At 41.8% G+C, this 24239-nt stretch overlaps 1 protein-coding gene and 2 non-coding genes across 3 annotated transcripts; all 3 read left to right on the top strand.

The window, feature by feature from the left end:
- The first annotated feature begins 2794 nt into the window (after nt 1–2794).
- Nucleotides 2795–23786, top strand: LOC112088886. Its single transcript, XM_024159255.1, has 7 exons — nt 2795–3203; nt 20450–20814; nt 20876–21148; nt 21359–21739; nt 21781–21985; nt 22531–22793; nt 22872–23786. The coding sequence occupies exons 1-7, from the start codon at nt 2795–2797 to the stop codon at nt 23784–23786; spliced, it is 2811 nt and encodes a 936-aa protein (XP_024015023.1).
- Nucleotides 5829–5935, top strand: LOC112082258. The gene has a single exon (XR_002896909.1). It is a non-coding gene; the product is annotated as a small nucleolar RNA R71 (small nucleolar RNA).
- On the top strand, nt 17299–17405 carry LOC112082280. The gene has a single exon (XR_002896937.1). It is a non-coding gene; the product is annotated as a small nucleolar RNA R71 (small nucleolar RNA).
- Nucleotides 23787–24239: the final 453 nt, after the last annotated feature.

Below are 24239 nucleotides of genomic sequence, written 5' to 3'. Positions count from 1 at the left end.
AGGAAGATGAATCTGATTGAATTTCATGCATTGCATTTAGTGAATGTTTGTTATTATCGAACTTTTAGAACACAGTAATAATTTATGCTAAGAAACTCATCGACCCATAGTGTTCCCTCCTTGGTCGATGAGTTTCTTAGCATAAATTTGATTATACGACGGTTTTACGACGACTCAATTTTACGACGGTTTTATGACGATTTGTCTAAACCCTAAACCCTAAGTCTAGGGTTTAATGCCCTGAATGAATAGGGTTTAGACATTACGACGTCTTTACGACGAACCATCGTAATGTCATCGTAACGTTACGACGGTTTTACGACGAGTACACTAGTTCGTCGTAAAACCGTCGTAATGTTGAAATCCAAGAATTTGAATCTTTTCTATCTTATTGGTTGTAAGGTATTTCACAATTGTTTTTGATTGGTTATCTTATTTTATATGAAATGCTATCAATCTGATCAAAATTAAAAATTTGAAAAAAAACATACATATTTATAAGGTCATGCATATTTTCGTAAATGTTAAGTGAAAGGTTATATATTTGATTACGGAATTTCATTTTTTACTATCTCATGTCATAAATTCATCATACATGCAAAGTTGTAAACCTTTTATGATATGTTAGGATACAATAACCTCTGCATTGTTCTTTATGCAATATCCCATTTATAAGATTTAGGGTTTACTCACTTTTTTAAAAAACATCGTAAAACCGTCGTAATATAATCGTAACTATACGACGGTCGTACGACGATTAAACCCAAAATCGTCGTACAACCGTCGTAACGTTTGAACCGGATAGGCTCTTGATCCGAGGTACGAGGTTATTAAAGTTTAGACGTTACGACGGTTTTACGACGATTTTGGACTACTCGTCGTAAAACCGTCGTAAAGTTACGACGACTTCATGACGATGACATCACGACACGTGTCGTGTCATGCAGTGGACCGACTCTTATACAACCAAATCGTCGTAAAACCGTCGTAATGTTACGACGGTTTTACGACGATCACAAAATCTATATAAGGGACGCGAGTCCTCCCCATTTCGTCGCTCATTCCTCTCTTCTCCCCTCTCTCTCTACAATACTTTCTCTCTCTAAAAAAAAATCACTCCTTCTCTCCCTGCTCTCCAGCCATTACTTGTAAGTTTTTTTTTCTAAATTAATTTCATTACATATTTTTTTAGATTTAGGTTCGGAATTTAGATTTAGGTTCGGAATTTAGATTTAGGTTCGGAATTTAGATAGGTCCGGATTTTGTTAATTTTAATAAAATTAGTAACAAATTTTTTTTTTCCTTTTAATAGATTCTGTCGATATGGCTCCTCGGAAAAAGAGATTTCACTACCGACAGCTCTTCGATTCTGACGATTCGGTTCCGTCTACCTCGGCGACCGGCTCAGCCATCCCGGAGTCCTCGGGAACACAACAGACGGTTTCCCAACCGGTCGTTGTTCCGCAGCCACCACCGCCTCCACCACAACCAGTCGAACCAGCGGCTCCCGCACAGGCCGAGCCTGATCACGATGATCCTATCCCGCCTATACCGTATGCCCAGTATACGGTACACGATCTTCTGGCGCAACCCGGTCGTGGGAGCATGAACAAACTCGACCCGGATCGAGCCCCCGGCACCTATTGGTACGTAAATTTTCCCAACAATATTTTTAAATTAATTAATTTTTCGTCTAATATATTTGATATTAATTAACTATTTATTTTTTTATTTGACTAGGTTTACGACCGACAATGCAGTCGGTCGTAACGTTTCGGATATCATCAAGGGGTTTTTCGTACAACCCCATACCAGCTACAAGAAGCTGGATCGGGCCACACTTGACACTTGGTTCAAGTGTTTTGCGGTAAGTACTTTCCTTTAATTTTATTTTTAAATTTTATCTTTTTACAATAATTACTAACTTCTTTTTTTTTCCTAGCAAAACTGGCATTGGGAACCATCCGCACACGGACGTGTGGAGACGGCCTTCAAGGAGAAGGTCAAATTCCGCCTCAACAACACCGTTTCCGACTGGAAACGGAAGTGGGAGGACGAGGGCGACAAGGCCAAGCCGCCGCCTATGTCCAAGTTCGTCTGGCAGGGCCTTGTCCAGTTCTGGTCGGATCCAACCAACCAGACTACCGCCGCCAAGTGTTCCGTATCTAGGTAAGTCGTAGTTAATTTCATTAATATTTACATTATTTTTTTCCTTTTTTAATAGATTCTAATCAAAATATTTTTCAGGAACGCTACTGACGATGCGGGAAATAAGAAGAACGTCCCGCACACTTCCGGCCAGATTCCTTTTGCCGGAAGACGGCTTATGATGGTAAGCACATTGAAAAATCTTAAATTTTTTTTCTCAACTAATAATTAAACTCTTATTTCTTGATACTAATTAATTTTTTCTTTTTTATTTTGTAGGTCGAAGATAACGGAGGAGAACTTCCTCCGATGACGAAGGTTTTCGCCGAGACGCATAAAAAGCGTAACGGCGAATTCACGGATCCTCGGGCGGAGGAGATCTACAACGCCGCATGTGCGGCGATCGAGGAGCGACAGACGCAGCTGACTCAGCAGGCGCGTCAAACGTCTGACGGAGGTAGCTCGGTCCAATCGACCCCAGCGCTGACGGTCGCGGAGATGGACCAGATCTTCGAAGAGGTACGTAATTAATTATGAATACTTTTTTTAATTAATGTAACTTTAGTTTTAAATTAATTATATTCCTAACCATAATGTTTTTATATGTTTGTAGGTTGCCCCAAAGAAAAAGGGGCGGGTATTAGGGATGGGGTCCATCCGTGATACCCCGAGAGCTACGGCGACTGGTCACGTCCGGGCTCCGGCGGATCCGGTTATCCGCCAGGAGATCGATCAGATGCGGAACCAGTACGAGACGACGATCGACCGGTACGAGACGAAAATCGACATGCTCTACGGTCTTTTCGAGATCATGGGAGCCGACAACCCGGTACTCATGGCGCAGCTGGACAAGCTGAAGGCGGATGGGGTTCTCGGAGGATCGTCTGCCGTCGGGTCATCTACTAGGACTCGACCGCCGCCGGTGCAGACGGATGCGGAGATGTTCCGATCTCTCGGGGTCGACCCTCCTACAGCCGGAGCCGGAGATCAGGCGGCGGGACCATCAAACCGAAGACCCGGCAAGGAGCACGTCCAAGACGATGTCCAGGAGGCCGGTGACGGGATCGACGATATACATTTAGATTTAGATGACCTGTAGGGTTTTTTTTGTAAATTAAAATTTTTCAAATTGTAAATTATTTTTTTTTTTAAATTTTAATTCGAATTATTTTTTTTTTTTAAATTTTCAATTAATTTTTTTTTATTTTTCATATATATAAATCGTCGTATAATCGTCGTAATAGATTTATTCAAACCGTCGTAATGTCGTCGTACATATTACGACAACTTTACGACTATAATATACGACGACAAATACGACGATTATACGTCCGAGATTTACGACGATTTTACGACGCAATGAAGAAATACTTTACGACTGATTTAAGACGATTATTGCGTCGTACATTTTACGACGATCTTACGTCGATCATTAACAACCACTTAACGACGGTTTAGGTGAAGACCAAGTGGACGCAATTTGATGTAAACTCGTCGTAAATTGTACGACGCATTTACGACGATTTTGTTTGCCTCGACGTTACGACGAAACAAAGTCGTCGTATATTATACGACAATTTTACGACGATTTGTCTATTACGACGATGAGTTTACGACGATTTTGGAATCGTCGGTAATCCGTCGTAATGGCCCTATTACGACGAATTACCGACCATTTCGGCCGTCGTAAAATGATGTTTTTCTTGTAGTGTGAATACCATATGGGTCCTTATCAAGTATTGCCTTTGTGAGACCTGCCCTTACCTCAGCAAACAGTCCTGATTTCCCATTGCAATCCAGCTTATACTTCAGAGATCCATCGTCATCAGCCTAAGGAGTCAGAGTAAAATCTTGAGAAGAAGGGTCAGGTTCAATGCTCTTGTCTTTTGATGCTGAGCCATCACTCATGGTGTTCATCATCTTTAGATCAGCAAGTGTAGGAGACCATGAGAGCAAGATGTCTTCTTCTCTGATCAATGGCCCTCCATTCTCATAGTTGTAGCCATTGGGGTGAGGGTCTCTCTCCTTTTCCAAAGCTGAAAGAGATTGGGATCCACCTAGAATTTCCAGCAGTGCCCACATACTTCATCTCAAGTACCTTAGGGGGTTCTATCTCTTGAACAACTGATCCACAAAATTCAGCCAAAGGATGTGTAACAGGGTAAAAGACATCCTTATCCACCTTTGAAAGCACCACTCTTTGAGTATCAAAGTCAATCATTGCACCAGTGGTGTTGAGAAATGAAGTTTCAAGCAATAGGGGGAGCTCTTTGGTCTTCTTCATCTTCATGATCACAAAATCAGTGGGAATTATGCATTCACCAACCTGTAGTGGATATTTTTCCAAAAGCCCATATGGTTTCTTGGAGTAGGAATCTCCAAAGGTGATAGAAGAAGGGTAGGACGTTATAGACCTGACCTGTAGCTTCTCCATCATGTCCTTAGACATTATACTAACACTTGAGCCTAAATCACACAAAGCATTCTCAACCCTAAAGTTTCCAAGAGTGCAAGATATAGTGAATTTCCTTGGATTGCCTAGCTTTGGGAGGGAGGTGGGCTTTATCTGAGTTGATTCAGAGGTGGAGGCACTATCTGTTGGCTTTGCTTGACCAGTTGGCAGATCTTTTGTTTTAATAGACACTGAATCATTCCCTTGCTGAACAGAAAAAACTGAACCGGCTTCCCCCACACTTTTTCTCTCAATGTCCTCATTGAGTTCATGTAAGAAGCGCATGAAATCATCTATAATGGTGTCTTCATCCTCATGAGTTTGTGCAGTCTCACTAGAAACTTGACCATAAAGGAGATCTTCAATCTCTTGCACAGCAGCTGAGTGGTCAGCATAGGAGTAGATGGCATTGCAATAATCCTTTGGGTTTTGAAGAGATTTACCAGGAAGAGAGACTTGTGGTTCAGAAGTGCAGATGCCCTTGTTCTTTTTAATAGCCTTCAGTTCAGCGCCTAGTGTCTCCAGGTCGGATACCATCTTTTCTTGTCCTAGTAAGAGCTGTTGGAGAACAACATTGAAATCAGGACTTTGTTGAACTGGTGGTGGGGCAAAACCAGGAGGTGTTGGCCTTTGTTGCTGGAAGCTGAGTTGGTTATTGAAGCTGTTCCCTTGTGGCTGAGCTGTTGGCTGCTGAAAAGCTTGTTGACCTTGGAAGTTACCTTGGAACTGATTCTTTTTAGCAAAGCTTTGTTGACCTTGTTGGGGAGGGTATACTTGATCTTGGGGATTGGCTACATTGGTGCTTCTATAAGACAAGTTCTGGTTCTTGTTGAAGTTGTTGTAACCCTGAAACTTGTTCTGATTACCTATGTAGTTCAGTTCCTCTTGTGTAAGGCCCACTTAATTGATGTTCTCAAAGCAACTCCTCTCTTGAGACTCACCTACATAGTGTATAGGCTTTTGAGTGGCAACCAGGGCTTTTTTCAAGCTTGATATGCAGCTCTTTGATCTTCTCTTCCAACCTTTGTTGGGTACAGAGTCCTCACATATGTTGGCTCTATCAAAGTCTTCTCCATAGGTGTCTTGGCTCATGGCTAAGTTCTCAACAAGTTCCATGGCTGCAGTGATTTCTTTTGCCAAGAAATTCCCATTTGATGCTGTGTCCAACTGATTCCGGATCTTGGGAACAGCTCCTCTATACAAAGTGCTAAGGAAAGAGGCTTCTAAAAAGCCATGATGTGGACACTGATTTGTGTAGCTTCTAAACCTGTCCCAAGCTTCTCCAAAGGTCTCATTAGAATTCTGAGTGAAGTTTGAAATCTGGTTCCTTAGCTTGGCAGTCCTTGAGCTTGAGAAGAACTTAGATAAAAAAGCAAGCTTTCATTGCTCCCAAGTTTGGATTGATCCTCTTGGAAGGTTCTTCTTCCACTGGTGTGCCTTATCCCCAAGGCTGAATGGGAAAAATCTGAGTTTGAAGCTGTCCACAGATACTCCATTTATCTTTGTGAGATCACACACCCTGTCAAACTGATCTAGATGCTCCAAGGGATCCTCCATAGGTAAGCCATGGAACTTCTGATTCTGAACCATATTGATCAAAGAGGCCTTCACCTCAAAGTTGTTGTTTTGGACAGGAGGTGGCCTGACTCCTGCTCCATACTGGTGTGCATAAGCTCGGTCATTCTCACCAACAAAGACTGGTGGAGGCTGATGACATATGGGTGGGTTGGGGAAGGGTTGTGGCTGGTTAACTTGAGGTTGGTCTTGGTTCTGGTTACCCTGAGCGTGTCCCTGATGGACCTGAGCCTGTTGAACTTGAATTCCAATCCAATTACCAGCTCTTTGACCGTGATCAGCTTCTTGAGCCTGATGCTCATTCCCAACTTGCTGATCCATCATTCCTAACCTTTCCAAGTGAACTGCTCTTTTTCTTTGTCTTCTTGCTTGGCTTCTTGTAATCATAAAACTGGAAACAAAGACAGAACTTGAAAGGTGATCAGTACAACAAAAGAAACTTGATCTCAAAAACTATATCAGAAACTAAAATCCCCACACAATATGGCAACGGCGCCAATTGATAACTAAGGTTTTCAAGGCCTTAATAAGGGTTATCAATCCCTTAGCTGTTGCAGCATAAAGGGTATCAATCCATAAGTGTGGTTGCCAGACACTAGTTTATGTGATAAGCTCTTAAGTCAAGTGATCAAAGAAGAGTTTTGGTGTTAACAAAGTAACAAGAAAGCATAAAACTAGAAACAAGAAAAGCAATGATTAATGAACTAAACAAAGCAACAAAACAAGATGATGGTGCTTAAGCAAATGATGGAAGATAAGCCTCTAGGTGTGATCATTCATTAGGGTGCTTTCAATGCAAACTAATGATGCTAAACAACAATGCATCACTTGCTACTCTTTAGTCTAGGCTTCTTAATCAGATCAATCCACTCTCATGACAGAAATCCCTTTGCAAATCACTTAATCAAGTCTAACAACCATTAGAGATAACCAAGCAATCAACAAGCATAATGTTCCAAGCCTAATAAGTGACCAAACAATCTCTAACAAAGAAAGACTGAATCTTTAACAGAAAGACATAGCAAGCAATCACATGATCTCTAATCCAATCAACTTAGAGTTTAAAGCCAGATTAATCCTCTCATGAAGGTATTAATCTCTATATTAATCCATTTTCAAACCAAATTCTCATTTGTGAAATATGAACTAGTAAGCATTAAGAATCAACTCTAATATGTAATTTATGCAATTAACAAACATCACCATGGTATTAATGCATAAACCCTTACTTAGCTTTCATTCAGACATTTCATCAAACAATTTTGGTGCATGAAAAACTCAGATTCTAGACCCAAGTGATGTGCAAGGATCTAGCATTAGGATCAGCTATCTAAGGAAAGGAGAAGAGAATCTAAGCCTAAACAATCATTAATCTACATCTAAGCACCCTAAATCTACACACCTAGATGCTTAAAGAGGGACTACTCTCTAATCATACTTAACTCTCCTAAACCTTTGCAAGTAGAGTAGTTAAGCATGATTAGAGATTAGAAATGAAGATGGAGATGATAGAGGATGATTGATTTCAGCTTTAAACACAAAGTACTCTCTTGATTCAAACCCAGAAAATGAAGATCTCTCTTACAAAATAGAGTCTTTCACAAAAGAGGCAAAGAAACAAAGGGAATAAAGGTTTTTCTAATCACTAAAGTCTCAAAACTATTTATACTAAGGGTTTTCTTAATGGGCCAACCCTTAACAAACAGAATATTGGCCCATTAAAATCTTAAAATTCGGACTGGATCGAAGGAAATATCGACGGGCTGCTGGTCGATAGTTTGCAAAGCTTCTCTTAACAAAAATATCGACCAAACACCTGGTCGATGGTTTGGTCGATATTGTTTCGGCGAGATTGGCTGAGAATATATCGACATGCTCCACCTCGATATTCTGGTCAATATTATTTCGGCGTCCCAGGTAGAAAATATCGACCACCTCTCATCTGGATGCTTCTCGTCGATATGAATGCAAACCGTCTGAACGAAAACCTTCATTTATCCCAGCTCAGTGGTCCGAACCTCGTTCGGTAAACTCTGTGAGCCAGATAGCTGTGTCAGCTACAACTTTGATGAAGGGTCCGAGTCCAGCAGACGTCGGCAAGGACTCCGTTTCACTGGTTCTTTGAGGCGCGTCGTATTTGTCCTTTAGCGGCTGCGAGAGATGTGTTCCTTCTGATTGGCGTAACTTTCAGCTCCGACCTCCAAATTGAGTGATCGCAAACGTTTTAGAAACTAGACTCAACCCTCCTGAATCTTTAAGAAGACACCGGAGGCTGAATCGCAATAAAAGTCCTCCTTATAAGGTGATGAAGTAGAGGGATTGTCGGCTTCTATCCACTTGTCCGGTTCTGATGCATTCACACGAGGGTCTCTCCACGGCTTCTGTCCCAAATGCTCCCTTTTTTCTCCAAATGACTTGTAAGCCCTCCAAAATGCAAGACTCTATAGGACCTAATGCATTTCCTATCCTAAACCAACTATAAGGACAAAAGCATTGAAAACTACCTAAATGTATGCAGGAGACTCAATATTTGGACAAAAAATGCAATCCTAAGTATGCAAATTATGAATATATCATCAAACCACATGCATTCTTGTTTTTCATTGTCCTATATGCAGATATGTGCAAAAACGTCGGAGAGAAAGAGGATAAACGCGGTTTTCAGTCACTGAAGACGGAGACATGCGATTTCATTGGAATGATTCAACAAAAGGAGAAAACTCAATTTGTCTTGGAAAAACTTCAAAATCTTGGTACAATTTCGTCTCTTAGTCTCTCTCTCTATAAAAGGTTATTTCCCTTTCCGAAACAAAAAAAATAAGAAGAGAAAGGAAATCTAAAACCTTAGAGGAGTCTAGGAGGATCGAATTTTATCCTTGAGGCAAGCTAGAGTCCGATTATATGGAGTTTTGGAGATTATATTTATGATTCCCGAAAAAAATCTAAGTCTGAGGGAACATCTGTTTACAACAAAGGAGGAAGATTATGCAACAACATTTGGCAAAGGAGAAGTGACTAAAAATCTGCGGTCACCAACAGGTCCTTCTCTCTCCTGCGGTTTTGCATAATATTTTGCATCCTCCATAATCTTCAGGTAACCCGAAAAACTTAAAATCCACCACTTAAATTGCCTTTAATACCAAACGCCGTCTACCCTGAATTATGTCTTTGATGAGAATTCACTGCTACGCTTAATGAATGTAGAGAGCTAGTTGACTAGAAGTTAGATCTAAGTGTGTAGATTTTCGCATGAAGGATTAACGAACTAGTTTGCTTGTATTTTGGTGAGAATTTTCTAGACTAGATCCAAATAGATGTTTCAAGATAAGTTATGGTTTATAAGGACGGTCACTGCGATATTGTTTAGTTCCTGCGATTTTTAAAATTTATTTCCTGATTTAATTTTGTTTGAGGACAAACAAAAAGGTAAGTCTGGGGGAGTTGATAACACCGTATTTTGACCACTTTTATGGATCATAATTATGTCTTATGCAGGTGTTTTAACTCTTTTTTCAATGGTTTTTAAAGTGTTTTCAATGTTTTAGAGTTTCAAAAGACTTTACAGGAAACTTGGGTAAAAGATATGTAATTTGGAACAAATCAACAATTTTGGATAAATGCAGACCGTCAGAAGTATGGCAAGCAATGAAGACCTTCTCACCGTCTGATCATCCCCAAAATTTGAGATAACATAGAGGATCCAACCAGCTTTCTAATGAACTTGGTTTGGAGACAATCCAACGTTTAGATCTTCAGATACTCCCGATGCAAGAATGCAGAAAATGCAGTTCCGGAAGAGAGCCATGTGCCGGGACCGCGGCCAACGCCTGTTTTCCCACGGGTAGAGCCACCGCGACCGCGGACATTGGTCGTTCACTTCCCAAACAACTTAATTAAAGTCCAAATCAATTCTTTTCGTTATTTTTGAAGCCCTAAGTGTCCAGAACCACCCCAGAAGCTATAAATACCCCCTTTAAGTCATTCCTAAAGGTGTGGAGACGACATAAGATAGAAAGAGAGAGAGATTTCGTGTAACCCTAGTGAGAAGGATCCGCCGTCTTCGAAGAGGAGCCGCCGCAGGAGTGACCATCGCGCCTCCTTCTGCTGCGAAAGTAGACTACTCATACTTTCGTGCCTCGAGTTCTAGAACATACGTAGTTGATTACCTTCATCACTTGTTTAAAATTGACATAGCTTAGTCCATGAACCCCTTCGAATTCCCCTTAATGCCCAATATTTGTTTTTCATTGCTTACAACCTTCGATTCTATTTGCTTTTCATTCGCTTATTACCTGTTTCCATTCGCCCCTATATAAAGGGTTTGTCCCAATGAGTTTACCGGGTGGGGTTTTAATGAGGTCAAAGACTATACCACCACACGGCCGCGGTTCAGTACGTGCTTGGTTCACGGGTCAGGAGTTCAGTAGTCATTTTCGTTGGAGCAGCTCAAGGGTCAGTCAAAGCTAGGCGAAGAGTCAGTCCAAGTTTTTACTCAAACTCATTTATTTTCATTGTAATTTCCTATGCATGACCATTGGTCTGATCCACCCCTATATAAAGGGTTGAACCCTTCTCATTTTCATTCATTCACTTTTCTAAATAAAATTTTGAGACTTTTCTCCTGTGTTCTTGTGAGAACTTTGTTGATTCTCAGGTGGTTAGCCTATAATTATTTTCAGTTTATCAAGTTCAATCCATAGAACTTGACGCAGCCTTCGTCTGCAAAGTTTAAAGTTTTCATTTGTCGTAATCGGGGCTTAGGGATTTTTGGGAACCTAGTTCTCACGCCTTAACATCCTTTTACCGACGAGTTCTTTTTATCTTTGTTCCACCCCCTTTTTTCTAACCATTCTTCGTGAGTTTGGGCCTAAGGATTTTCGGGAGTCTTCTCTCACGCCTTAGCATCTGCTCCAAGAGTCGTTCGGAGTTAAGGATTTATCAACCCGCTGATCCAAGTGTGTGAAGTCCTTAGGGAGATCGTATCAATTTCGTTTGCTAATATCAACAAAGATGTCTCCACAGAAGTTGTCCCATACAACAGCAAAGCAGAAAAACGTTCTGCAACAGAAGAGTTTGAAGAAGAACTTTGGAGTGACGAAGAACCTGCTAGGCAAAACAAGGAGATGTCGAAAAAGACTTGTCTTAGGACAAGATCTTCTTCATTGGACTAAGCCATGTCCTACACCAACGTAAAGCTAAACGACTTAAAACAGAGAGCTTAATGGGAGGCAACCCATTTAGGTATTGTTTTCTTTGGGATTTTTCTTTCTTTTTCTATTGATCTTTTTCTTTTTCTTAGTTTCAGGTGTTTCTTATAAAACAAAAAAAGCCAAAAAAATAAAAAAAAAACTGAAAAAACCAAAAAGAAGGATGGTCCCTGACTGCTCGGCCCAGCAGGAACCAAGAGAAGCAGGAAACAGGCCGCATATAAAGCCCCCGCGGTCGCAGGTGTTCTTACCGCGGGAAACAGCCCTTCGACCGCGGCTGCGTCTTTCTGACCACGGCCGAGCACCACTTTACCGCTCCTGACCGCGGCAAATGGTCGTTGAGATGAAACCCGACTTAAAACCACCCACTTCACCTCATTCCACCTCACCAAGCCCCATTCCACCTCATTCATCACTTTCCACCACCTTCATCACCACCTATCAACTTCCCAAACCTCTTCGAATGAATCCGGTCCATCTCCACCAGCATCCCAGATCCAGGTAAGTTCTCTTTGGCCTTACCAATTCGATTATCTATGCATTCTTCTCATCCAATCTCGACTTGTTTCACACTGAGACAGTGTGATTTAAGTCTGGGGGAGGATTTCATCCCTTCTAACCACTTTTCTTTCATGAGTCTTGCATTATCTACACTTTTTGCATTTTCCTTAAAGTTTTTCAAAATCGGTTTTCAAAACAAAATACGTTTTAAAGGGAATGGTGAACATGAATCAATGATAGTTGACTGTGAGCTTTTAGACTGTTCCTAGTGACATGCTCATTCATGATTTAGGACTAGACTAGGCGGTAGCTAAGCACATTTGATACGAAGTACCCCAGAGGAATTTGAACGATTTCAATTTAGATAAAGGAATACACTAGCTCTGTTTTATTTGGACTTAATTTGGACTTAATTCTCTCATGAAAGCATTAGACCAGGGAAACGAATCATACATTCAGGACTCCTTTATCCTTTTTACCACTCTATGTTGATCCTGAATGGCTAGTTCATCTTCAGGTAGTTCCCCACCTTAACCAATCCTCTTTCAAACCACATGCACTCTTGTTTTCTATTTTCTTATATGTAGATATGTGTAAAAACGTTGGAGAGAAAGAGGAACGACGCAGTTTTCAGTCACCAAAGACAGAGACCTGCAACTTGCCGGAAAAGCTCCCGGAAGGATTCAACACATGAGAAAGCTCAGTTTGCCTTAGAAAATCTCAAATATTGGTACAATCTCGTCCTCTAGTCTCTCTCTCTTTAAAAGGCATTCCCTTTCAAATCAAAAAAAAATCCAAAAATAGGAAAAGAAATGAGATAAAAGCCTTAGAGAGTCTAGAGAGGTCAAATTTTGAAGTCACAAGGCAACTGGAGTTCGATTTTATGGAGTTTTGAAGACCATTTTCTGATTCCCGGAAACAATCTAAGTCTGGGGGAATAGCTGTTCACAACAAAGGAGGAAGGATTATGCAACAACTTTGGACAAGAAGAAGTGACTGAAAATTGCGGTTATCAACAGGTCCTTATCTCTCTTGCGGTTTTGCATATTATCTTGCATCCTCTAGATTCATCAGGTAACCCGAAACACTTTAACTCCACTACTTAATCAGCCCTTTAATGCCAAACGCCGTCTACCCTGGATGATGTCTTTAATGAGAATTCACTATTGCACTTAATGAATGTAGAAAACTAGTTGACTGGAATCAAGATTCAGATTGTTTAAGTTTTGCATGATAGAAAAAGTGGACTAGTATCTTTTGTGTATTGGTGAGAATTTTCTAGACTAAGTTGTGGATTGATGCACGATCTTTGGTCCTAGTTTAGCAGTTCATGTCTCTGAGACTTGTGCAAATTCCTTATTTTTGTTTTCACTTAACCAGTTTAGATTTTTGCTTTGCTTGAGGACAAACAAAGGTTTAAGTCTGGGGGAGTTGATAACACCGTATTTTGACCACTTTTATGGATCATTTTGAAATATTTTTTCTACGTTTTTAATTTCTTTTAAGTACTTTTATTACGTTGTCTAGTATTTGTAGTTCCAAGACTCTTTTCAGGAAACTTAGGGAAAAGCTTAACAAAATGGATAGAAGACCAGATTTTCAGCTCAGAGTCAAACCGTCAGAAGTTCACCCCCGATTGAAGGCCTTCTCACCGTCTGATCCAGCTCAAATTTGGAGATCTCGAAGATGGAAGTATCAGCTTTCCATCACACTTTACAGCTTGGCAATCCAACGGTTCACTCAAAATATATGCGAAGAGCAAGATGTCCCGTAAACCAGCCGGCAAGCAATTCCATCCGCGGCCAACAGCCCATTCCCCGCGGTCACAACCTCCGACGCCAACCATCCATTCCCCGCGGTCACGCACATCCCGACCGCGGCCAGGCAACTCTGAGTTCGGAGGCCCATTTCTAAAGCTCATATCATTTTCTCAGCCTCAATTTCGGAACCCTAAAGACCAGAGAACATTGGAGACTATAAATACATATCATTTAGGTCTTTTTTTAGAAGAGAAGAAGAGAGACGAAATACTTTACAGAAATTTTACTTTAAGCTTTGTTTTTAGGTTTTAGGGAGAGAGATATCTATATCTTGAACCCTTGTTCTTTCTTTTTCAATTTTGGTTTCTATTCTACCTTTTAATACTATGTTATTGATTTCGTTTATCATGTCTGAGTAGTTTTATTGTTGGGTCTAAGGGATTTTAGATAGGAATACTTATGTTCGATGAGGATTCCATGAGCTATTGAGCCGAATTTTAGAACTTTTTCTTCTGAATTCGTTTTTACTGCATGAGAGTAGCGTCATGACCTACAATCTGATCATGATGCTTGGTGACACGAAAGTGTTCATCCGGTGTCAGATCTAGTTTGGGAGAGCAAAACAAACATAGGAGTGGAAACCTACCTATGGGCGATTTGTGAATGCGGACGAGTCTTAAACATAATGCATCTCTTCTCTTCCAAAGCCAGAGTGGAAACCTACTGGTCAAGGTTGAGAGAGATAGTTGTCTATGATCACGACAGTGGCGTATTCATACGTCCGTGACTCCAGTTCGAAAAGTTTAAGCTAAGATCTTATCAAATTTACTCTCTAGCTATGTTTTGAATTGTTCATACCCCTGAGAAAACTTCCCTGAACCCCAGCGCCTTCTTTCCTATAGATTTACACTGATTTTCATTCAAGTTTTAGTCTAGTATTTGCATTCTCTTAATCGATTTTCACTTAAGCAATAAAGTTTAGCCGTTTTTCTCGTTTTTAGTCGTTTTCGTTAAGTTTAGTAATTAAATCATTTTAATTCTCGTATTCTCTCTTTAAGATTAGTTTTTACGTTTTAAAGACACCACGAAAACCCTCATAAAAATCGCCTGGTTCTAGACTTCTTTACTTTATATTTCTTTCGAAGGCTTTTGCAGGAAAGATCCTCCTTCCCTGTGGATTCGATCCCTAAGTACCACAATCGATCAGCTCTGCACTTGCGGTTATTGATTTCATTTAGGGTAAAACTTGACAACCCTCGACACATGACACATCAGCTTCATACCTTGCTGGAAAGAGAGATTTGATGATAGTTTCGAAATCAGCTTTGAAAAAGAGTGAGGTTTGGGCCAAGAAATTCTTAAAAAGCTTAAAAATTGAAAAAGATGTTATATCTCCTAAATCTCCAAGTCTTTTGGAAGAGAAGAGAAAAATGAGTTTTGATCCAAAAAGTGCGTTTCTTTTCTTTAAAAAGCGTTTTTGTAGCAAAAACAGGAAATTTCCGGGAATTCAAAAGCTTATGGGAACTTACCTTTCTTGTCTTGTATGCAATGGGAGATTTAAAACTTACGGAAAATCTTAACGGGCTTTTTCGGAAATGTTCCGAGAATTATCGGGAATCACCGAGAATCTTTGAAAAGCAGCAGAAATTTGAGGTCTCATCTCAACGACAAACGGCCGCGGTCAGCAGACGCTCGACTGCGGTGAACATAAGCTCGGCCGCGGTCACATTCACGGTGCCGCGGTCGATGATGCATTGGCCGCGGGTCAGTTGGCCACGACCGTAGCCCATTCTCCTGCGGCCTTCGTCCAACTTTCAGGTTTCTCCCGGGCCAAGCAGCTAAAAACCTCTTTTTCGGTTTTTCAAATTTTCTGTTTTTTGTGTTTTTTTTTATAAAAATACCTGAAACTTAAAAATAAAAAGGAAACATAAATTGTTAAAAGGAAAAGAAAACTAAAAGAAAGTGTACCTAAATGGGTTGCCTCCCATTAAGCGCTTGGCATATTTGAATGGCACTCCACTTGATGTGCCTTTATCATTTCCGGTCGCTGGAGGTTTAACTTCTTCTCCTTGCGGAGCCATCTTCTTTCCTTTACTCTTCTTTCGGACTTTAACGTTGTTTAAAACCCTTTTTGTGTTCTCGATCAGCTCATGGATTTGGTCCTCACTAGTCTCTGTTGCATCCAGTGGAATGATGATCTTGATCTTTGCAAAAGCTCTCGGCTTCTCCTTTTCTTTTTCTTTTGGCCGATTTCCTTTACTTGGAAAATCGTCTAGGACAGTTGGATAAAACTTCCTGCGATCCACATTGAGGAAGACATTATGCCGGTTTGTGTAATCGATTACTGCTCTTACAGTAGCCAGAAATGGTCTCTCGAATATGAGTGGTCTCTCCTTGTCTTGATCCATTTCCAGAACTTGGAAATCTGCTGGAACAATCTTGTCCCCTACTAGAACTTGTAGAAAATGAATTGCTCCTTCAGTATCTTTTTGTGATGAATCTCCAAAGATAACCTTAACTATCAATGTCCTTAAAGTTTGTATGCCCAATTTTTCGGCAAATGTCTTTGACATGATGTTGATATTGGCTCCGGAATCGCATAGATAGTCTGTGAACTTGATTCCTGAAATGAAACATTGGAAAACAAAACGTCCCGGGTCGTCGGCTTTTGTAAGCCTTTGAAACAGTGAACGTTGAGGTACCGTGAATGGTGGCTGCTTGGCATCGACATCTTTGTAGAGTGGAACAAAAATTGGGGTTTCTTCATCTTTTCTATCGGTTCTGGCTTCTTCTTCGTGCAGCATGGTTATGGCATTACAAAATCTCTTGGGGTTATCTTCAACTCTTCCGGGAAGAGCTCCACCTTGTCTCTTCATATAGTCGTCTGTTTGGGCAACTTGTACGTCTAGCTTTTTGACGTGCGGAGATAGAGCTTCAAACTTCCCGTTCAGGTCATTGTACATGCAGTCAACCTTCACGTTCATGTCTTTAGATGCTTTCTCGTTTGTCATAACAAGCTGTTGGATGGACTGTTCAAGTCTTCCGATTTGCGAAGCTAGCTGGTTCGTTGTGACTCCTTGCTGTTGTACAAATTGATTGTTAAAACCTGTACCTTGATAGTTGTATGGCTGTCGCAGCTGATAAGCTCCTGTCCCTCCGAAATTTCCACCTTGGAACTTGTTTTGGAAGGATCTTTGCTGCGGTGCGTAGTGCTGATCTTGAGGATTCTCCACATTTGTGTTGCGGTAAGAGAGATTGTTGTAGTTTGCATTCCGGAAGTTGTTGTTGAATCCATTGTTGAAACGATTTGGATATGGTGCTTGTGCTCCTACATAGTTCACTTCTTCTTCTTGAAAGGCTGGATTAATGTGATCGATATCACTAGGTCCTTCGTCTTCTGCGCCATTGTTGGTCTCACAAGTATGGATTGGGCGATTATTGCTTTTCAAAAGCTGGCTCATCATGTTCTTCAACTCGGTTATCTCCTTGTTGTCTGTTCCAGTTTGCTTTGTCGAGCGATCGTATTCAGGACAATCATTGCTATTGGCTTGAGCCAAATTTTCGATGAGGGCTCTCCATTGCTAGCTGTATCAAGTGAAAGTTTGTATTTTGGTTGCAAACCTCCGTAAAATGTGCTCAGCAGGCTTGATCCGGGAATCCATGGTGAGGGCAGTCACGTTCATACTCCTTAAAACGTTCCCAGGCTTCATAGAAATATTCAGTCGGCCCTTGCTGAAAGCTTGAGATCTTGGTTCTCAGCATGTTTGACCTTGACTTAGTACAGATATGGTTCAGAAAAGCCATTTTACATTCTTCCCAATTAGTAATCGATCCTGCAGGCAAAGATTTCAACCAACGGTGAGCTTTATCTGCTAATGAAAAAGGGAACAACTTACACTTGAAATAGTCTGTTGGAACTTGGTTTGTCCTCATCATGTTGCAGATTTCTCCAAAGAGTTCAATATGATCCATTCGATGTTCAGAAGGAACTCCATAGAATTGGTTTTGTTTCACCAAAGAGATTATTTGAGGCTTGACTTCAAACTCATTCCGATTCGAAAATGGTACATGAATTGCGGATCGGTTCTGAAAATTCTGAGAAGGTGCATTGAAATCAGCTATGCGATGGTTCATGGCTTGTCTTCGGTGTTGATTTGCTTGCTGAACAGGGCGGTTAACGCGTCCATTCGGCTGCATCTCCTGGTTGTCACCATCGGCTGCATTGATAGGTGCATCAAGGTCTTCACGTTCTTCTCTCTCGGTTTTGAGGGTTTCTTGGGGGAACCTCATTCTCCTCTCCATCTTGTCAAGCATGATCACCTTCTCTGTGATCGTTTTCTTCATTTTCTCCATGTTCGGACCCATCTTGGTCCATGTTTAAAGCTTGGTTAGCAGGATCTCCAGGCTGGTCGTCGTCGGCCATTCCTTGTGTTCGTCTAAGTCTTCGAAATTCTCTTTCGTGTCTGTCTATCTCGTCTAGAATTGGAATGTTTTCTACAGGTCTGCGTCTGGTATTCATGCAATTCATAGAAAAACAAAAGAAGGGAAAGATAATTCAGCAAACCTTAAGAAAGAACTAGAGATCAGATTTCTAGAACAGAAATTAGAACAAGAAAAATAACAAAGGCAGCGAAACAAATCCCCGGCAACGGCGCCAAAAACTTGATGTGTCTACTGCGTGAGGGAACAACTTTTACCCTTAATAAAAACAAATGAAAGCCGCAAATTCACAGCTACTCATTGGTTTTAATAAAAGCAACCAAAAACAGTAAAGAAAAGAGATGAAAGAAAGCTTCTCTATTGAAGAACTCAGAGTTGAACAATCTTCTCTAAAAATCGCATAAAACGGCTAAAGGAAAAGGGTTTTTGTAAAGGTATGAAGGTGATGTCTAAAAACGATCTAAATGAAAAATATTTATAGTGTTCAATACTCCATGGTCTCTAGGGTTCCGGAATTGAGGCAAAGAAATGACTTTGGGCTTCAGAAATATGGGCTTTTGATCGGAGTTGGCCGGCCGCGGTCGGGAGTAACGTGGCCGCAGGAAACAGAGCTCTGGCCGCAGTCGTGAAGCTTGTGACCGCGGTGGATGGGTTGGTGGCCGCGGTCGCGTGACTTGCTGGCCGTCTTCGAGTGTCTCCGGGGCAAATGGAATATCTTGAGATCCAACCGTTGGAATGTCTCCAAACCAAGTGAATTTGAAAGCTGGTTGATTCTTCTATAAGTTGTCTAATTTTGAGGGTGATCAGATGGTGAGAAGGTCTTCGTCTCTCCATGAGAGTTCTGATGGTCTGCATTTATCTAAAAGAGTCTTTTTGTTCCAATTCGTGCCTCTTTATCCCAATTTACCTGAAAAGTCTTATAAAATCCGTAAACAAAAAAATCCTTTGAAAACCTTTGAAAATGGAGTAAAAATACATGTAAAAGACATTAAAGTGATCCATAAAAATGGTCATAATCCGGTGTTATCAGTTAGCCTCAGAATTTCTTTTCGGTTTATCAAGTTTTTTCTACTGAACTTGACGCAGCCTTCGCCTATAAAGTTTAAAGTTTTCGTTAGTGGTAATCGGGGCTTATGGATCTTCACGAATTCATTTCTCACGCCCTAACATCCTTTTACCGGTGTTTTCTTTTTATCTTTGTTCCACCTCCTTGTTTTCAAATCATTCTTCGAGAGTTTCGGCCTAAGGATTTTTGGGAGTCTTTCTCTCACGCCTTAGCATCTTCTCCAAGAATTGCTCGGAGTCAAGGATCTATCAACCCCCGCCGACCCAAGTGTGTGAAGTCCTTTGGGAGATCGTATCAAGTGGTATCAGAGCCACGCACTTGAAGAAAGCGGTATTATCTATCTTTTTGTCTTTTCAAATTCTGTCTTATCTTTTCTTTCTTTTGTAATTCCAGATCTAGTTTAAACAAAAAAAAAGAAAGATCTGTTGAAAACAAATTTTTACTATATATCTTCTCTTTTTCTTCTTCATATTCGATTGATTTTCCGATTTGGTTGTGGGGTCTACATTGGTCTTGATTTAGTTCCTTGAGAACCAAGGAGGGTCTCTTGTGTGTGTGAGAACATTAAGAGTGCTGAGAGTAAACACTGAGTGAAACACTAAAGTGAGGAATTTTTACTAACAAGTTTGCTAAATTTTGCGAGGTACTTTGTATGTCATCTGACTTTTCTAACGGCGATTGGGAATACTCCACGTTCCATGACGGTAATCACATTCGGTGGGTCAGGCCTAAGGAGATGGATGCTAAACTAAACCAAATAACCGAAATGATGGAGCGCATTAGTCAGCGGTTGGAACGGCTAAAAATACAGCCAAGAAAATCAGATGGGGAAGGATGTAGCAACCGGAACCGTGAGGAACCAGACCATCTGAGGAGAAATCGCAATCAGGAGGAAGTCCTAGACAACCCATTCTACGCAGAGGGCCACACATTCAGAGGAAGTTGTACCCGACAGCGATACAACCGAGACGTTCGTCGTGATCAGGCAGATCGACGCGGGCCAAACCACGGGTCAGACCGCGGTCGAGAGGAGTAGTACCATGGACAAAACTATGCGGCCCGAGATCGTGAACCAGTTGATCCATACCAACAGCCGTACCGCGGGTGAGAGCAAAACGAACCAGAACAGGCACGTATACGACCCGACAATGACCTTGGCAGGCTGAAGTTGTGAATACCGTCTTTTTATGGGAGTGGGAGAAAAAGAACGAGATCGTGTTTGGTTGCCAGAATTTCACAGAGAGGAAGAAAATCAACCTAGCAGCTACAAAGTTCCATGGATATGATGTGTGATTGGTAGGATCAGATCGTTACCAACTGGAGACGAAATGGGATCGACCCGTTAAGACATGGGATGAAATGGTGTGTCTGATGCAACGACGGTTTGTTCCGAGCTACTACAACCGAGAACTACACAACGAACTTCGGCGATTGACCCAGGATACCAAGAACATCGAAGATTACTACCAGGAGATGGAGCGGCTGGTGTTCAAGGCTGACATAGAAGAACCAGAAGATGCTACTATGGTGCGGTTTCTCAGCGGTATGAACAGGGACATTCAGGAATCAGGATCATATGGAGATGGAGAGTTACCGGAGTCAGTCCGACATGTACCAGAAGGCCATACTTGTGGAACAGCAGTTGAGGAGGAAGAGCACTGCCCGGTATGGATCCAGCTCACGACCCAACCACAAACCGAGCTATCCTTCTCGATCTGATGCCAAGCCCAAGATCGAATCTAAGCTGACTTCATCCACAGCCGATTACAAAGGCAAGACCGAGGCTACACCGTTCAGGAACCAAGATATCGAGTGCTTCAAGTGCAGAAGCAAGGGACACTATGCTAACAAGTGTCTGAACCAGCGAGGTATGCTACTCCTTGATTCCGGAGAGATCATCACCGACGATGAAGAGGACACCGGACCGATCTATGATGAGGAACACGCAGCTGAGGGTGAGTTACTTGTTTCCAGGCGTATTCTTATTTCTCAAGAACCGGTTAGAGACAAAGAGCAGCGGGAGAACCTGTTCCATACCTGATGCATGGTCATGGGCAAGGTTTGTAGTTTGGTGATCGATGGTGGGAGCTATACCAATGTGGCGAGCCAAACCATGGTTGAGAAGCTGTGCCTTGAGACCAATAAGCACCCACAGCCTAATAGTTTGCGGTGGTTGAATAATGAAAGATAACTCAAGGTGACTAAGCAGGTAGCGGTTCCTTTTTCCATTGGCCGCTATGAAGACGAGGTTATATGCGACGTGTTGCCTATGGAGACTGGCCATATTTTGTTTGGTAGACTGTGGCAGTTTGATCACAAGACGATCCATGACGGCTACACTAACAAGCATACCTTTGAGCATAAAGGCCTGAAGATCACACTTGCTCCTTTGTCACCGCGGAAAGTCTATCTCGATCAGCTCAAGCTTGAGCAAAACAGCAAAGGTAAAAACGTTCTGAGTGACCCCTCAAACACTAATTTCACTAAAAATGAGAGTGAGGAAATGAGAAACACTCAGCAAATGGCCTTTGAGAGTGAACCCGGGAGGTCAAACACTTCTTTATTTATGAGGCCGAGTGAGATCAAGCATGTTATGCTTTTGAGACAGCCTTTTGTCTTACTTTTTTTAAGGAAGCTTTGGCTAGCACTACTGATCCTGAGCCGGTACTCCCAAGCAGCATTTCTTCTGTTTTACAGGAATCCACCGATGTCTTTCCAGAGAACGACCCAGGCGGCTTACCACCGATCCGAGGGATCAAACGACAGTGCCTGCTGCCTCACTGTCGAACCGTTCTGCTGACCAAAATAACTCGGTGGAGACTAAGGAGCTGCAAAGGCAAGTAAACGAGCTCATGGTCAAGGATTATATCCGGGATAGGATGAGCCCATGTGATGTACCCGTGTTGCTGGTGCCAAAGAAGGATGGAACCTAGAGGATGTGCATGGACTAGAGAGCCATCAACAATATTACGGTTAAGTATCGCCATCCCATTCCTAGGTTAGATGATATGTTAGACGAATTGCATGAGTCTTGCATATTATTTAAGATTGATTTGAAAAGTGGATATCACCAAATCCGAATGAAGGCAGCTGATGAATGGAAAACGGCTTTCAAAACTAAGCATGGTTTTTATGAGTGGCTTGTTATGCCCTTTGGTCTTACCAATGCACCTAGTACTTTCATGTGTTTGATGAACCATGTCCTTAGGTCTTTTATAGGTGTTTTCGTTGTAGTTTACTTCAATGGCATCTTGATTTATAGCAAGACCTTATTGGAACATGTTTTGCATTTGAGAAAGGTGTTAGACGTGCTTAGGCAAGAACGGCTGTTTGGAAATTTTAAGAAATGCTCTTTTCGTACGGATAACGTTGTCTTTTTAGGCTTTGTTGTGAGCTCGCAGGACATTCAGGTCGATGAAGAGAAGATCAATGCCATTCAGGATTGGCCGAGTCCAAAGACGGTTGGAGAAGTCAGGAGCTTTCACGGACTGGCTGGATTCTATCGGCGTTTTGTCCGAGATTTTAGCACCATAGCCGCACCATTGACCGAGGTCGTCAAAAAGGACGTGGGCTTCAAGTGGGAACAATCTCAAGAAGGCGCCTTCCAACTTCTGAAACACAAGCTTACTCACGCACCCTTACTTGTCTTACAAGATTTTCTTAAGACCTTTGAGATTTAATGCGATGCATCTAGTGTAGGTATCGGGGCTGTGCTGATGTAGGAAAAGAAGCCGGTTGCTTTCTTTAGTGAGAAGTTGGGTGGAGCCGCTCTCAATTACCCGACCTATGACAAGGAGCTCTATGCCTTGGTCCGTGAACTCCAAACCTCGCAACATTACCTCTGGCCAAAGGAGTTCGTGATACACATCGATCATCAGTCTCTCAAGCATCTTAAGGGCCAGAAGAAATTGAATAAGAGGCATGCCAGATGGGTGGAGTTCATAGAGCCGTTTCCGTATGTGATCCAGTACAAGCAAGGCAAGGAAAACGTCGTGGCTGACGCTTTATCCTGGAGATACACGCTGATCTCTACCTTGGACGCCAAGGTTCTTGGTTTTGAACTGATTAAGGAAGCTTATGCTTCTGATCCAGGCTTCCAGGGAGTTTACAAATCCTGTCTTGAGTTTGCTTCTGGAAAATATTTTCGTAATGATAATTACTTGTTTTATGAGAATCGCCTTTGCATCCCTAATGTTTCTCTTCGTGACTTGCTTGTTAGGGAGGCTCATGGAGGCGGTCTTATGGGACACTTTAGAGTGATTAAGACTCTGTCTGTGGTTAAGGAGCACTTTTCCTGGCCACACATGAATCGAGATGTGGAACGGATCTGCAGCCGGTGCACGACCTGTAAGTACGCTAAGTCCAAAAGCCAAAACCAAGGTCTGTACTCTCCTTTACCCATTCCTAGTGCACCTTGGACCGACATATCGATGGACTTTGTGTTAGGTCTGCCTAGGACTAGATGTGGTAGGGACTCGGTCTTTGTTGTGGTAGATAGGTTTTCGAAAATGGCACATTTCATACCATGCCATAAGACCGACGATGCATCAAACGTTGCTGATTTGTTCTTTAGAGAAGTTGTATGTTTTCATGGAATGCCTAGGACCATAGTCTCAGATAGATACAAAGTTCCTTAGCTATTTCTGGAAGACCCTTTGGTCTAAACTAAGAACCGAGCTTTGTTTCTCTACGACTTGTCACCCACAGTCCAACGGTCTAACCGAGGTGGTCAATAGGACCTTGTCTACTCTTTTGAGGACTGTGATTAAGAAAAACATTAGGACTTAGGAAGACTGTTTGCCCCATGTCGAGTTTGCTTACAATCATGTTGTGCATTCTAGTACTTTGTATTCACAATTTCAGCTTGTCTATGGTTTTAATCCGCTTACTCCTTTGGATCTAACTCCTTTACATCTGAGTGAATGTGTAAGCATGGATGGCAAAAAGGAAGCTTAGTTGGTTAAGCAGATGCATGAGAAAGCCAAAAAGAACATCGAGCATAAGACGGAGCATAAGCATAAGGCCGCGTCTGGTTTCTGCTTCTCGATCCGATCTTCGACCCGTGGTTCAGCCTCTTGTTCCATGATCGC

Source organism: Eutrema salsugineum, unplaced genomic scaffold (genome assembly GCF_000478725.1).
Source record: "Eutrema salsugineum unplaced genomic scaffold, Eutsalg1_0 scaffold_8, whole genome shotgun sequence".
Lineage (NCBI taxonomy): Eukaryota > Viridiplantae > Streptophyta > Magnoliopsida > Brassicales > Brassicaceae > Eutrema > Eutrema salsugineum.
Note: the sequence above shows the minus strand (reverse complement) of the source record. Positions and strands in the feature narration are given on the sequence as shown.